This window comes from Triturus cristatus, chromosome 7 (assembly GCF_964204655.1).
Source record: "Triturus cristatus chromosome 7, aTriCri1.1, whole genome shotgun sequence".
Taxonomy (NCBI): domain Eukaryota; kingdom Metazoa; phylum Chordata; class Amphibia; order Caudata; family Salamandridae; genus Triturus; species Triturus cristatus.
Genome location: NC_140590.1, coordinates 655,334,911 through 655,350,995, shown reverse-complemented (window position 1 = coordinate 655,350,995; position 16,085 = coordinate 655,334,911). Strand labels below are relative to the sequence as shown.

The 16,085-nt window shown below is 46.5% G+C and overlaps 1 protein-coding gene across 2 annotated transcripts in view; it reads right to left on the bottom strand.

Annotated features, from left to right (window-relative positions):
• The window catches only part of AMZ2 (archaelysin family metallopeptidase 2), a 414,175-nt gene that overhangs the window by 325,715 nt on the left and 72,375 nt on the right, over positions 1–16,085 (bottom strand). For both annotated transcript variants that reach the window (XM_085617283.1, XM_085617284.1), the window contains one exon: positions 10,874–11,156. In XM_085617283.1, the coding sequence (XP_085473409.1) occupies positions 10,874–11,156 (283 nt within the window). The remainder of the gene's footprint in view (positions 1–10,873; positions 11,157–16,085) is intronic.

Below are 16,085 nucleotides of genomic sequence, written 5' to 3'. Positions count from 1 at the left end.
ATGACAAACAGGGACACCCCGGGTGTGGGGCTGTGACTTTCTTGATGACCCTTTTTGCTTCAGGCCCCAGAGTTCTTTTTCCATCTGCTGCCTCAGGTGACAAGGGCCCCTTCTATGGCGCAGCGCTGCCGGTAGAATTGCTTTGTGTTTTCCCTTGAGCCAACCGAGGCTGATGAACAATTGGGGGAATTCTTCCATCATCTCCACGGCATGTGATTCGTGCACCCCTTTTGCAAAAAACACTAGTCCTAGGTTTTCCGCAGCGTGCAGGTTTCTCCCTCCATGACACAGAACCTTCACTCACCACTTCGACTTCCACAGTTCCTTTCAGGGGTAGCGGCTTGGTGCCCCCATAAGCATAGATTCATGCCTTGGTAGCAGCTAGATAGTGGAGCGGTACGATCTTCTCAAACTGCGCTGAGTCCATGAGGTTCACAGATGCCCCAGAGTCCATTAAGGAAGTTATGAAAGCACCCCCAATCTCCACAGTACACATGGGAGGGTGCTGTTTCTTGTTGGCCTCCTTCCCAGTGAACGACACCATGAACACATAATCATCCTCTTCATCATCCATTGGACCACCTGGAGTGCCGGCATCGGGTATATGATATATTTACTTCCCCCTCAAGAGACAGTTGGCACAGAGCCACAGACTGTCTGCTTGGGTACCCTCTCTGAGTTCCTAGCTGCTCGCCTCTACACACCTTGGCAAATCAATTTTTCCACAGTTGGAGCAGGGTCGCCCTCTTGAAGGGCAGACATTCTGTGTCCGATGCTCCAGGCCACAGCTTCCACATAGACTCCCTTGTGGCTTCAACGCACCCGATGGGCAGGCAGGCCTCTTGCATCTCTGGATCGCATCGGCCCTTCCTTCACCTTTACCAGTTTTGGGGCCCCTCCTTGTGCAACGCTCCTTCTTAGGGCTACCTCCATATTGTCTGCACTGCTGTTGAACAGCTCATGTACGTGGACTAGGACTATGATACCGTCCACGGAGATGCCTAGCTGCCTCAACATGAGGCATCTGAGTGCCGCTGACTTGCAGCCTTGGATTATCTGGGCACGGATTTTGTCCGGTTGGTCTATGTTCACGCATGTGCTTGCCAACTTTCGGAGCTGCACATAGAACATGTCAACAGATTCTTCCTCCGCATGCCGGGCTTGGCGTAGTTTGAAACGCTCATATCCTCGATTCAGCTGTGGATCAAAATGCCTAATCAAGGCAGCCACAGCTGCATCAAAGTCATTGTCCCCCCCCTTTTTTGGGCAGGTTCTCAAATACGTCATATAGCTCTGTCCCCCTAAATCTATCAGCAGAGACCCCTTCACTGCTCCGTTGGTTTCACGGATGGCGCGAAAGTAGTGCTGTAGCTGCCAGATCCAGGAGCGCCATTTCGGAGCCTCTGTTGCTGGGTCAGCAAGTTCACTGAATGGTGGTAGCGCTGCCACCGATGCCTGTGCATATGGGTCTGGAGGCCAAGGAGCTGGAGCTGCCTTTTGTTCCATCTTCGTGATGGGCACTGGTGGCATATGAACGTGACTCTCGCCCCCTTCAAGGCACTGTGGACCTGTACCTTGGCCTTACTGCTACTGGAATGGGCTAACTCAGTGGCACAATCGCATGCACAGTCTCACATTCTGCTGGTGACTCCTGGGCCACAAATACTTGTTCTGATGTTTCACTAATTATCCTCATGCGTAATAACCAGTTCTCTTTTTGAGGACAGTACTGCAACTTAGTGTGCACCTTCCTGTCATGGTCGTTTTACATACATGAGTCCATGCACGTCCCACACCAGGGCTGTCCCAGCTTTACCGGCAGATCTCATGTGTGACAGACACATCCAAACGCGTGGCACGCCCCTTCACTCCCGCAGGGCCACTTTATTCGCCGAGCACCTTTTATTGCCAGCTCTCCGATGACTGGATGCATTGTTGGGTGAGCGGCCGCCAGATGGCGCTACAAGCTTCTGAAATCTCCACAGCGGGTCTCGCTGCACATGCGGAGAGCCATGAATGCAGCCGAAGAGGGGCACACCGTACCGGTCAGCAGCAGATGATGCCTGGGCAAGTCTCCACTCCCTTTAAACGAGAGTGCACATTCAGCAGGCTAGCTGCCGGATAACAACATAGCTCCCTCGCTGTCAAGTCACCTCATGGTTGCGCCCCAACCGGTTCGAGTCCAGGCAGTCGCTGGGTAACGGGTGTTCCGCACGCGGGGAAAGCCACCAATTCTCATCACCAGGGTCGTGTGCGCGACCTCGCGAACCTGGTGCTCGGCCCTATGCGCAGGCGATACAATATAAAGGAATACACACTTGAGCTTTACGGTAATGGCCACAAGCGGCCGCTGTCCCCTTCATTTGTATATTTCAGGCCAAGCCTGGCCCTCAGGGTGCAGGTTGCAACAAAACAGAGTAGAGGCCTGGTGGCACTCTACACTGTGATCCTCTCCCCTCTGCTTTTTTACTGTTTTATAAGGACAAACGCGACGCAAAGGTATTGCTGTGCTTTTCACAAAAAAGCATTACATTACTAAAGGTCACATTATTTTTTTAGGCACGTGGGGATTAAGTGATTTGCCCAGAATCACAAGATGTTGCGTCGACGCTGAGACTCAAACTTTGCTTCGCAGTTCCAAAGACAGGGCTATGGCTGTAACAGCACATCATCAGAATCCTCTTCTTTCCTCTGGAGACCCCACTCGTGGTGCCATGTCTGACAATCAGGAGAGCTGGATACTCACATGGCGCAGAAAAGTGTATGTAAAAAGGTCAGATGGGAGAGATAAAACCATGGCCACTACTTGAGTCTAGTAATTAAAGCTTTACTTTCAATTGCTGTTACTGCATGAAGCTATAAGACTTGTGGTGACATTGCTGTCATATGCAAAACATTAAATCCAATAATGATTTGATAGCCAATGAAATATTATATTGTACAGTTTTTTTTCCATTTACAATACAGAATTATCTACACAAACTGAAACAGGCACCAGTCTGTGATGGGGACTTCGGAAACGTCGAGGCAGACCTAAAATAAAACTTTAATCAGAATTTCTTCATGGGGAATTGATCAGCGTACTGCATGCATCAGAGAACCTCACACTAAGAAAAGGCTTATAAGCAAAGAAAATACCCCAAGCTTACAAAAAAATACCAAAATAACACTTTTTATGTGCCTAGGCAGAAAATGATTCACAAACAACTTATTTTAATTGGTGAAACCAGTATGCTGCAAATGTATCAATCCACCATGCACACAAAGATACAGGGGAATCACTTAATTATAGCACGTTACTAGATAGAGGAACAAAGTAACTGATTCGGCACAGTTTAACAGTCCCTGGTGGTGAAATGGGCCTGTTGTGGTGAAATGAACGCTATGGAGGTACCAGAATGTATTGTTGATTCCTGTTATGGTGTTGTTGATGTGTTTGATGTTATAGCACACTTTGAGTGGAATAAAAGTGAGCAAGTAGGACACAGGCTCGTTTTCAGGGAGCATACATCTCTTGAATGGGTGGTCCGCTGAGAAGAATGCAGGCACAAATGTGTAATGTAACTAAAAAATGTATTGTTTACAGCTTTTTTCGTTAAAATCTATCTGAACATTTCCTAAATAGAAGAAAATATGTACATCTTAATGATTACTTTTTCCATGAATAGCTGCTAAGTTTCAGCCTTATTCAAATGAAACACATTTTTTGGACTTGCCATTATCTATACAATTTGTACGACAAAATACAAACAACTATTGGCAAACTCAATAGGTCTCGCCCATGACAGCTATTAGCTTTGGCAATGTTTTGTAGTCATGCTGTACAGCAGCATAGATGTTTTCTGGAGTGGCTAAAACAAATTTTAAAAAGCTATATAAAGCAGCCAGGGCTAATGCGCTTTAAAAACAAAAATGTATTAGTGCTGGATGCATCACAGTCTTTTTTAGGTCTCAGCTGTAGACAGAGCATGTGCCATCTTGAAGAGACATGCTGTATCTACTGTGTGGGCTTCAGTCCAACCATAGGCTACCTATTTCCTGGCTCCATTGTCGCTCTCTTATTCTTTCTCCTCATTTGTCCATGGCATGGATTTGTCATGCCGCTTCCTGTGTTAACCCCTCCACGCGAGTAGGGACCAAGTACACTATCCCTCCACTATCCCTCAATTTATGATCAATTGTGCAACTTCTTTTACCTTGGTTTACGAGCCCTCCTCAGGAGCGCTGGTGTTTTTATTCCCTTCAAGCGCTGTTTCTTTTCCCCTTATCCCTACATTGTACATACCCTCAGAATAAAGATCTCTCTCTCAAGTTTGCGATGGTGCCTCAGTAACTACCCATGACCCTGCTCCTCATCATGCATCCATGTCTCATTCCACGATCCCCGCAAGGCACAATATGACCTCCCACTTTTAGCTCCTCACCTTTTATGGAGCCTTAGTACCCCTCCCTCCTGGGCTCTGTGGCCCACCCTCCTCCTTGCTGAACAGCATCCTGGATTAGGACACTGAGCCTGGGTCAAGGATGGCATATTTTACAACCGCTCATCAGGCCAGTGCTACAGATGCACCGCCTCTGGAGGGCACTCACCTCAAAGCGGCTGTGCTGCAGCGAGCTGGTGCCGGGAGGGGCCTGCGCAAGCAATGGCGAGCCAGCCAGGTGACATGCACAAACGCAAACAAAAGCCACCTGCGCACAACCGTCAGTGATGCACTGACGTCACCATCACCCTACGCCTCCCTAATGGGGGCCATCTTGTGACAGGCTTAGCTTTATAACAAACCTATACAAACTGCCAAAGGCCTGTACTTTTTTGTATCGCCATGTTAAGGCTAGTCAAGTGGTTATCATTAACAAGTGAAATCCTAACGTTCACAGACTGAGGATTGACTGATTCCAACACGGCCTCAGAAGACACCGATATTGCTGCATGCTCGCTTTTCAGTATAGGGGTGGCGGGGTTCAAACCTTTGTGTCCAGTCGTCCCTGCAAAAACTCTTCCCCCAAAATTACGTGTTTTTTCACCGTTAATATGCAAGTTGGAACGTGATTCATACAGCATTCAAGACAAAAAACGGACAGCGTATTGAGGGTAACTCCTCTAAGGATTATAGACATAGTTTTATATTCAAGAATGTTTTCAATTTATCAAAATACAAACGTGCATGTAATACAAGCAAACATTTTTGGTGTCATTTCCATATTTGCAGTGTGTGTATGTTTTACATTTTAATGTTTTAGGCATTTACCCCAGCTGCAAATCACAATCTTTTCTCACCATTGCACTCATCCATTCATTAAAAAGTCAGTGTATCTGTGCCCAGGGGTGGTATTTTCAGCGGCCCTGGCCATGCCCCTATCCCCCTAGCAGCATTACATGTTTGTGCTTAGCTTCACGGCACTAAATGGGCTCTTCACTGCCTGTTTGTTAACAATACGGCAAGGTTCACTATGTCAGTGCTTCAAACAAAAGAGCCCCTCAAGCAAATATAAAGTGCATCTCATTCCGCAAATTAAAATTTTTTCTCAGCAATGCACACATCCATTCATTAAAAAGTCAGAAAAAAAACTGCTGTACAAAAGCAATGCCCCGTTCGCCGTCTCTGTAAAAGGCACTCCCATTGTTGAGACAGATTGGCTATGCTAATGCTTGTTTATTATTATTTTTAGCCACGCTGGACAGCTGTGACACTGTTATTCAGCATGGCTCCAAACATTGCCAAAGTTGGCAATGCACATGCTGCACATCATGAACAAAAGGCAACGGCAGAGCCAATAGTCTCAAAGGCGAGACATTTTGGCTTTGCCAATGCTTTCTAGGTCTCAGCACAACATCCCTGTGATTCTGAGCAAATCAGTTAATATCCCTATACGTGGAAAAAAAAACTATCACATAAAGAAAGCAACTGCGCCCATGTCCCTGTCTTAGTGAGAATACATTTGGTAGCAGACAACATCTGTTGTCACAATAAACATTCATTTCAGAGAAGAAAAGAAAAGGACTTTTTTGAAGTGCGTGTGGCATTGTAAAACAGTTACAAATCATAAGAGGTTCAACAAGAATGCCAGGGAAGAACAAAGAAAAAAAGTAGTACTTCAATAACAGCGCGATCAGTGGCAGGACTGTAAGCAAGTTGAAGCAATAAGTACTTGGTCTATGCTTCAGCAGAAAGAATAGCATGTTAAACCAGCATGCACTGGCCAATTAGAAGGAAGCAAATAAGAGTGACAATGAAGCCAACGAATGTTAAGCAATGGGCAGGCTGCAAGCCCCTTGATGTATAAAATATCACTCTCAAGCGAGAGCGGGTGCAGTGCATGCACTGTTGCAGGCGAGACCTAAAAAGGAGACTGGAACACTGATCTCCTGTCATCAATGCCCACAACTTAGACACTCAATCTTATCTGGAAGAAGTGGTCTCAGTGACTGAACCAGAAACACTGCCATAAGTAAAAGTGTGCAGGACCACGCTCCTATGAACTTCTTTTAATCTCTGGCTGTATAATAGAAAAGAAATGGCAAGAGAATAATGCCCAGGTGGGCCTTTAATTAGGTGATTTCACCCTCATAATGTAAGGGTGTAGAAATCTACTTTTGCCTGGATAAATGTGGTACTCAATGTAGGAGAGTAGGATCTGCTTGACATGGGTACCCCCACTTTTTGCTGGTGTTTCACTGTTTTTTTTACCTTAGTCTGGCTGTGGCCCTGCTAATTGGGACCACAGCCTAGCTGCTTCCTCTCTAAAATGATTTGCATGTACCTTAGGTACATATCTAATTGGATTCTGTGCCTTATAAGCTCCTAGTATCTGGTATACTATGTACCTAGGGCATAGGTACCTCAGAGGCCTACCAGGGGCTGAAGCATGTATTATGCCACCACTGGGAAGCACTCCAAAATGGCCCTACAGGTCTGCTACTGAAGCCTGGGAAAGGGTGTGCTTGCACCCCTTACAGTGGTATTGGCTACCTATATCACTACCATTGCACACACATATAAAACCTATAAGTCACCCCTATGGCAGGCCTTAACAATCCTGAAGGCAGAGTGCTTGGTTTTTATGTGAGAGGGTGCCCCTGCATGAGCAGAGCCCCTCTGCAGTGTTCGGAGTATCTCCTCTGATGCTGTTTGTGGTGCATGCTAACATTGGGGTGGCTGCACGGAAACATGTTGTGTTTGGTGTCAAATGCTTTAGAATACTACCCCCGCCCACCAGTTCTGGTGGCGGGAGTAGCATTCCACCCTTTTAGAGGGAAGAGACAGGTTCACGCTGGTCTAACCCAGTAGGACTATCTAAAGCCCTGGCATCACAAAATGGATGCCTCTACCACAGACACGGGTCTGGCCTCCTGCTGCTGACCGAAACTCTGGCAGGGGAGGCCTGGACAATAGGTTTCCTGTCCCAGGGAGGTGTAACCACCTTCCCAGACAGGCAGATGTATATTGGGGCTGGGCGGGAGCACTCTCTGGTGCTTTGAAGTCCTGCATTGGGGGAACTGAGGAAATACAAATTATGAGGCCTATGTGTCCCCTATGTGTTCCCCAAACGTTTTTTGTTTACATGCATGTACGCCATGCATTTCCCCTCCATGGCCTGTCTATCATGATGCTTATGCTATAACGTGGCCTGCCATCATCCAGTCTCCCATGAGAGAAACGACAAATCTGCATTGAGGCCTACACGTTTTGCATCATGTTTTCCTGCACTCGTGTCATTTTCATGAAAGCCCGTTTTTGTGGCTCAGCCAAGAGCCGGAAAGAGGTTTCAGGCCTCAGACGCTCTGAGAGCTGCAGCTGCATATCTTTGGCCTTGCACACTTGGGCCTCAGCCAAAGGGGCCCTGTCCGAGGTGCCGAGACAGTATTGAGCACGGTTATCTGCTTACTCCTACTGAACCACATTCCTGCCTGGAGAAGGAGGAATAAACACAACCCGTCTGCAAAGGAGAGAGCCTAGCCTTTCTGTCTCTTTTTGTGTGATTGCAAAGCTCACGTCAGTGAAAAGCCCATAGCCCCCATGTAAGGCCTACGCAGTGAATGAAGAAATAGATGCCACATCGGCTCTTGGTGATGGGCAACCTATGTCACAGATCAGTCCCTGCTCCGGACTTTAGATATCAGATAATACAAGATGTACTGGTCGTCCTGACACTGAAGGCCTCACTTCCAGACTCCCCGATTGCACAGCAGCCTTTCCCCACGTCAGTTACACGTCATGCTCAAGTTGAGCACACGTAAGGCAAAGTTCCAGTAAAGTTCCAGCTGATCACGCAACCCCCTCTAGGCATCCACCCACCTATGACATTCACCTATGACTCATCAAGTGGACGCCCACATGGACGCCCACCTTCACGCCTACTTACACGCCCACATGCTCTTATCTCATTCTCTCTTGCTCTGCCTGAAGCGCTCCTGCTTACGTACAATATGGAATGTATATATACTGTACTCTGTGAATAAAGTTTGAGAATATTCTGAGCAGAAGACCCTTCCTGATCCCTTGTGGTGATGGAACTATTCTCCCTATAACTCGAGTTATTAGAATAAAGCCCTTTTGAACCTGATACCACGGACTCAGCCTCTTGCTTTATGCATGATCCTATTGATACCTATAGAAATCATGAGTGCGTAATACTTTATTTACGACATTAATGGCGCCCGAACAGGGACGAATCCCCTTCCCCACGCGCCGGAGATGAAGGTCCAGTTTTGCCCCCTTCTACAGCCGTGACGGACTTCAAGTGTACACGTCGCGGGTTTTCCCGCCAACTCCCTCAGGCCAACGAAGGAGACGGACTGCGACCAGGCATCCATACGAGGCGGTGAGGATTGCGGATCGTCCCGACCCAGAGCCCACCCTGCGAGAGAGCTGTGTCCGAGGTTTCTAGAGATCCACCAAAGATACGCCATTCCCTGCGCATAATCCAGTTCAAACCGGTTGCAGGGGCTACCTGCCCCTGCTCTGGCGCAAAACTGGACAAAGGAAATGGGTGTAACCACCCCTCTTTCCAAACCCTCCCATAGGTGGGTCCCTAGAGTATGTCCAACCCCCAAACTTAGTATAAGTATGGGAACCCAGTCCTTGCGACTTGAGATTACCCTGGACGAAACTCTCCAACATATATCCTGGACCTTCAACTTTCTATTTCGACTAGAAGACGGAAGAAATCTCACTTGGGGTCAAGGAGTGACTCCCCTGCTTGGCAGGCACCAAAGAAGCAACTGACCGGTCTGCATCGCTGAAGCTCCCGCCGGATGCCGAAGTCTTTGCATCACCAGAGGTGGATTTCCAGACTTCCCCAAGGCTACCCTGAGTTCACAGCAAAGCTGAGGCCCGTGGCTATCGTGGGTGACGTGGAACCGTGACCCCTGAAACTGTGAACTTTTGCAGCAACGCTATCTTCTGGGACTTCCTCGATGTTGTGCTTTGGGCTCCGAGTAGCCCCAGCCTTGAGCACCTCCAGCACCAAAGATTGCTGGCCTCCACTCCACGAGTGACCCGTGGGCCACTTTCAAGTGCAACCGCTCGAGGCTCCTTCGCGATCGCTAGCCCGTTGGCTAGTAGGTCTCCACGACGGCAACTCCTCTTCTAATTGGGCTTTCCTGGTTGCTCCAGACGTGCCCAGACTTACCCTCGCTGGGTGAGTCCCTCAGACCTTGCTGGTCTGCACCGCAGTGCTTTCTCTGAATTCCAGTGACTTGCCGTTGCCAAGGCTTGTTGGTTCTAATCTGGTCGGCAACACCGCAGCATTCGACAGACTTCGCGGGACAGCTCGAATCCAGCTCCTGGTCATCATCAGCGCCTCCTGGACCTCGTGGCTGAAGAGTCAAGACACTCATCAACTCACCTGAAGCACCCGACATCTGTGGGCATTGGTCCATCCTGCCCTCGGTCACTGGCCAGACTCTGTCCCCTCTGCTTTCAGGTTCCTTCCATCCCATATCTTGGCTTGGATCTCTTCGGACACTTCTCCTCTTTCGGCAGCAGCATTTCATCGCCAGCTTCCATTGTAATCGACGACGCGACCCGACACCAAAAGACACCTATGCACCCGGCTTCCCTGGGTGAGGTAACTCGAGTACTCTGGTGCTCCCGTGGGTGCTAGCCCTAGAACTTCTCAAGTCCAAAAGGGTTTGGTCCTGACTCAATTCTAAGTGTCCCTAATCTTTGAATTTCCAACCGCGACATTGCCCATAGAAGCTAACGGGAAACCGCGGTTGTGTTTACACACTGCACCCGGCCCCCGTGGGTCCCCTGTGTCACAATCTTGGGTGGTTCCTTGGGGTCCCAGCAATTCTACAGGCTCTAGGCCTTGTGTCTTGTTCAGTCGTGGTTCTTATACCACTTTTTTGGTATAGGGCTTGGTGCGCCACTAGGGCCCAAACGTGTTTTGGTGCGATTACTGTTGATTGCTTACATTGTAAATTAAGTACCTCGAACTCCAGTCTCATAAATAGACTAGAGGGGTGTGTTGTATGCTAAATACATATATTTTGAATATATACCTGGTGTAGTTGTCCTTTCATTTGATCATTCAAGAGATTATAGACTGGTAAAACAAACTGCTTTACATTCCTTCAAGACTTAGCCTGAAGGCTGCTCTCCATAGCTACCACTAGGATAGCTTTGAAAAAAAGGTTGTCTTTAACCAATTCACCATAAGGGGTTGTTTGGACTGATACAAGATGCCCACTAGAACTAGTGGACAGCATATATCAGGCCACCTTCTCACACTCAAGGTCTCAGTAGATATTGTTTTAAACAACTGAACTGTTCAAGACAAGTCGTTTCTGGAAAAATCTGCTTACGATGTGCACTTTGTTCCTGAAAGAGAACATTTACCAAACAAACTCTTAATTTGAGAAGATTACCAATGGGTTGCACGTAGATGATGCTCTTGTTGGAGCTCGGTGTGCATCGACAAGGGTCCTCATAAAACTGCTGGAAGTCCTGCGTAGGCTCAGAATGAGAGGGAATCCAGTCAGAATTTGAATGTATGATCACAGGCTTGAAGAGATCACTGTCCAAGCGAAAAGCCTCACTGAGCAACCTTTTCTCTCCCAGGGTACCCTGCTCGAAGAGCTTTGCAAGGTTACGATCCTTCGATATCAATGCTGTTCTCAAAGCATCTTCCTTATGTTGAATGACCTGCATCTGAAGAAATGAAAAGAAAATAGAACAGAAATACTCCTGTGAGACTTATGATTAAGGAATAAGCTAAGAAATATTAGAAAGGTGCAGTAATAAAACATACCATGCTAAAAGGGCCAAATGTTCTAGTAAGACAGACTAATTTGCAGTGATTGCATTGCCCAGAAGCTTTTCAACAATTGTAGACTTTACAGACCTTCATGGTTACCATTTCTTCTGCATTTGCTAAGAAAATTTAAAGCCATCTAAGGATTGTAAACACGTTTGAGGCTATGGTAGTGTTGCACTTCACTATGGAATAAACACCACTGAAACAGGTCTCACTCAAAAAGCCACTTCGCTTCCACAAGCTGTCTGATCTAGAGACAGATAAATCCATACTTATTGCCACCAGGTGCAGGGTTTAATTTTAAAACTGTCTGATTAGATCAGGTATTTCCAACCTGTCGATCGCGTGCTACAAGTAGCTCGAAGACACCTTCAGAGTAGCTCGCAGCCTTGAGTTGATTTTTATTTAAGCAGACGGTCACATTTTATTTTTAAAGTTAGGGGAAGGTTGTGTTAATTTTACATTATTATTATCAGGCTGCAGATAGCAGGGCCTGATAATGAGCACTGCTCAATCAGATTTACGATACAGGCTGGGACACAGAGATAAAGAACTGTACACTCAGATATTTAGCTCTTAAATAAAAGTCCTTGTCAACTCAATATTGGAGTGCGAGAACAAAATGATGTCTCTGAATACTTTTCAATGAAGGAAAATTAAAATGAAAAGTTACCTTAATGATTAAGTTTACTCTTCATTTTAATTTTCTCCCATTTCAAACTTTCACATTTACAAACAGCACGCCTCTTGCTCCCAGCGGCGAGTAAGCACTGTGCCATATTTATACATGAAAAGTCATTTTTATTTAAATGGGAGAAATGGAAAATGAAGAAAAAGTTTTCTATGGAACATTTATTTAAAAGTTCTATATAGCGCAAATAGGACCCATGAGAGTATCAGAGCAGTTTACAAATGATAAGAATGAAAAAAACATGTAGGGCAAACAACATAATCAAAACCGATACAGGATGCGGCTACTCCCCAGCGGAGGGAGGGGCCACCTCAATGACTAATCCGACAAGTCAAAAAACATGACCGTAACAGGTGAGTATCAAACATGGGTTTAGGCAACGTGCCATGTCGGGCTGGGTTGGGTTCTAGGGCAGACATTTGTTCATCAATAGTACTTTAACTTCCTTTTTGAATGATGTAGTTGAGGGGTTCAGTCTGATTTCAGAGGCAAAGAGATCCAAATTCTTGGGGCAATACACGAGAAGGCTCGGTTGTAAGTTTTCTTTTTATAGAATTTCTGTGGTTCCAACAGTAAGGTGCTGGTACTTCTAGAGGATCTGCAGCCACTGGAAATCTCCAGTTTTTGTGTGAGGTTTCTCGGGGTGTTGAAGTGTAGGGCTTTATGGATCATGCAGGCAATATTTACCTATATTTTTGCTTCACATGGGAGCCAGTTTAGAGATTTCAGATCTGGAGTGATGAAGTTGTTTCTTTTAGCACCTGTGATGAGCATTGCAGCAGAGTTGAGAGAGAGGGACTTTAAGGAGCGGTTTTGTATCTGGGTAGGCTGCAGAGGGTTGCACTTCCATAGTCCAACTGGGAAATCACTAGGGCTTGGACAGCAGACTTGAAATAATTGAGGTGGAGCAAGGGTTTTATTTTTCTTGAGATGTTCATTTGGAAGTTCGCTCCTTTGGTGGCAGTGCTTCTGCATGTTCAATTTCTTGTCTTGAGGTATTTCCAGTGATCTTGCGGAATCTGTACCGTGTGGTAAGCAGTTTAGGGCTGTTAGTTGTTTCATTAACTCCTCGATATTGGGTGACTGTTTGGGCGGGGCGATTAAGAGGAATTCTGTTTTGAGAGTGTTTAGTTTGAGGTGGTTGCAAGTCAGTTTTGAGTTTTTTGAAGAGATATGTTGAAGGACCTGATGTATTTGGGGGAGGAGACTTTCAGGTACAATTGGGTGTCATCAGTGTATATGTGATAGTGGATGTTGGATAATTTCGTTATTTCAGTTAAAGGCTGCATGAATAAGTTAAAGTGAGTGGGTGAGAGTGTCGACCCATTGGAACCCATAGAGTGACCGTATTGGACTTAAACAAGGACTGATTAGCCTTGAATCGGAGTTCTGTTGTGGAGAAATGAGGTGAACCAGTTCAGGATGGATCCTGATAACCCAATTCTTTATTTTCCAGTAAGGCTAGTAGATTGTTATGCTTAACTGTATAGAAATCTAACAATAAATCGAGAAGGATTAGAAGGCAAGATTCAGTCTGATCCAAATTTTTTAACATGTCGTCCACTATGTGTTTAAGAGCTGATTCAGTGCTTTGGCCCTGACCAAAGCCAGATTGGAATTGGTTTAAAAGTCGAAATTCTTCTATATGGTTACATAGTTGGACGTGAACACATTCTTGGAGGAGCTTCGCCAGTGTAGGAATGTTGGTGATTGAACAGAAGTGGTTTAGGTCTGTGTGATCTGCCGTGGGTTTTTTCAGAATGGGGGTATCCTGCCCAGACAGTCAGGCATAGTGCCGTGAAGTAGTGAGGCATTTACTATTTTGGTCTAAAGTGGCAGTATAGAAGATTTGATCTCACTGAAGAAATTCGACGGCAGCGGGTCGCTGAAGTGGTTTGAAGGTTTCACTGCTAGAATTTTGAGAATGGCGCTTTCCTCAAAGGTTTTGAATAAGTTCCACAAAGCATTGTTTTTGGGGGTGGGCCCAGGGGGGGGAGATGAGGGTGCAAGGATCCAGGAAGGGGAGGCTGATATGAGGTATGACTGGAGGGTGCTCCAACGCAATCTGCAAGCATTTTCAATGTTTTCATGGAAGAAGGAAGCAGTTTGGCTGCGGACTAGATCCAGCTGGGGAAGGGTTGGGTTGGCCATTTGATTGTGTTTAGACGAGTTCAAACTATTTTTTTGCTGTTTCTAGCTTGATCTAGTTAGTTTCTAAAGAAATTTGCTTTCAAGCTTTTAATGCATTTGTTATAGATGTTACTCAGTCCTCTCAAATGCGTGAAGTGTTCAAGGGGCAGTGAGAATCTCCACAATCGTTCATCCAGTCTCAAATTACGGCTTTCTGCATTTAGGCTACCATTGTACCATGGTTTGGAGTCTTTGGTGGACATTCTTTTTAGCTGTAAGGGTGCAATTGAGTCTAGAATGTTCATCATGGAACTGTTGGCAGGCACTCTAAGTGCAATGAGGAAAGCAACAGCAGCAGGGCAGGCCCCTCAGATGCACCTGGAGCCAGAACTACAGTGCTCTTGGGGAGCAACCCACGCAGGGGCAAGACACCTTTATCTGGGGCAGATGGCTGCAGGGAGGCTGGCTGGCATTGTTTGTCTTGAAAGGCACAAAGGTGCCTGGGAGCCGCTGATGCCAGTTTCAAGTTTGCACTCAACTGGTAAGTTGTAGCTTTGTATCATGGGAGAGGCTTCCGGCAGTTGCGCGGGTTGTGTGAGGTAAGCGTGGGTCTTCATATTGAGGCTCCCGTTACCGCAGAATTGATCAGCTGCTTTTCATTAGATCCCATACTACTTAGACCCTGCTTCTAGTGCAGCTTTACACTGGGAGGAGAGATAGAACATTGAGCACGGATGGAGACCCTGGGGTCACATCCTCACTGTTTTTATAGACTAGAGTATTGTTCCATGTGAAGGGAGGTGACTCAGAGGTGGAGCGCACGCTTTGATGATACAAGACCCTAGGTTCGGATCCCCGCATCTCTGTTTGACTGTTATGCTGAGCCTATGTCAACGCAACTGGCAGCAGTTACCACAGCTCCCCTGCAGTGCTACGTGGTGGTAAACACTTCCAGCAAGTCCTGTATCAACTGGCGGGAGGAAAGTGTTAATATCAGGAAGATTCCTTGCCCTCACGACGTATCGCAGGTGGGGGGGGGGCAGTACTCGGTGAGCTTATTTGCATGCAACGGTGACAGCATGCTATAGAAGTGATGCGTATAACAATACCTTTAACATAACTATGGATTTCGAGGGTACGGCTGGAGTTTGTGGAGTCGGGAGCAAACAAGGAAGCACAGAGGCTGGTTGAACCACTAAAAGGTAGTTTTCTAAACTGAACAGTTAATATTACATGCATTTTTATCGAAGTACTGTAAATTATAGCACTTTCAACTACCTACAGAGCCACAAAAAGTACGCTTCTGCAAAAGATACTCAAATTCAGGGGTTGCCAGACTTTGCCCACGAAGGACTTCTTTATGCCACATTTTCAGGATGACAGACTACAATTAATTTCAATTTAGATTATTTATATGGTACACATTTTCCGCTTGTGAACTCACGTTTGGCACTACGTAATGTAGATTTTCGGTTCAAATAGGAGATGCTGCTCTAAAGGAGCACAGCCCACACAATTTAGAATCTATTTTCAATTTTCCTACAAAAGAATATGACTATTATCAGCCTCCAAAAGCAGCGACTAGTGAAGCTTTTAGAATTTACAACGGTAAACGGCTGGGTGTTTACCTTAAGAGTAGCACCAACACATAGATGTAAGAAAGGTGCGTACATGGGACAGGCCACAGAAAGAGCTCCCCCACCACAGACGCGCTCTGTGGTGGGGGAGGAGCGTTGAAGCAAGGTAAAGGCACTCAGAGCGGCCATAAAGTGCATGCAAAGTAAAACAAGACGTGCGGCCGCGAGAGTAGTCTTCACTTTTTCAAGCAATGCACTTGTGCTTGTGGCGCGCCACTGCGCGCTCCCACAAGGTGGATGCCGCCACAAGCACGAGTGCAGTGCTTGAAAAACTGAAGAACAATGGCTAAAGGCCCTCCTATGCGGCGCATGCGCGCTTCGTAGGTGAGACCTAAAAAACGGCTTTGAGGAAGGTGTAGGATTGT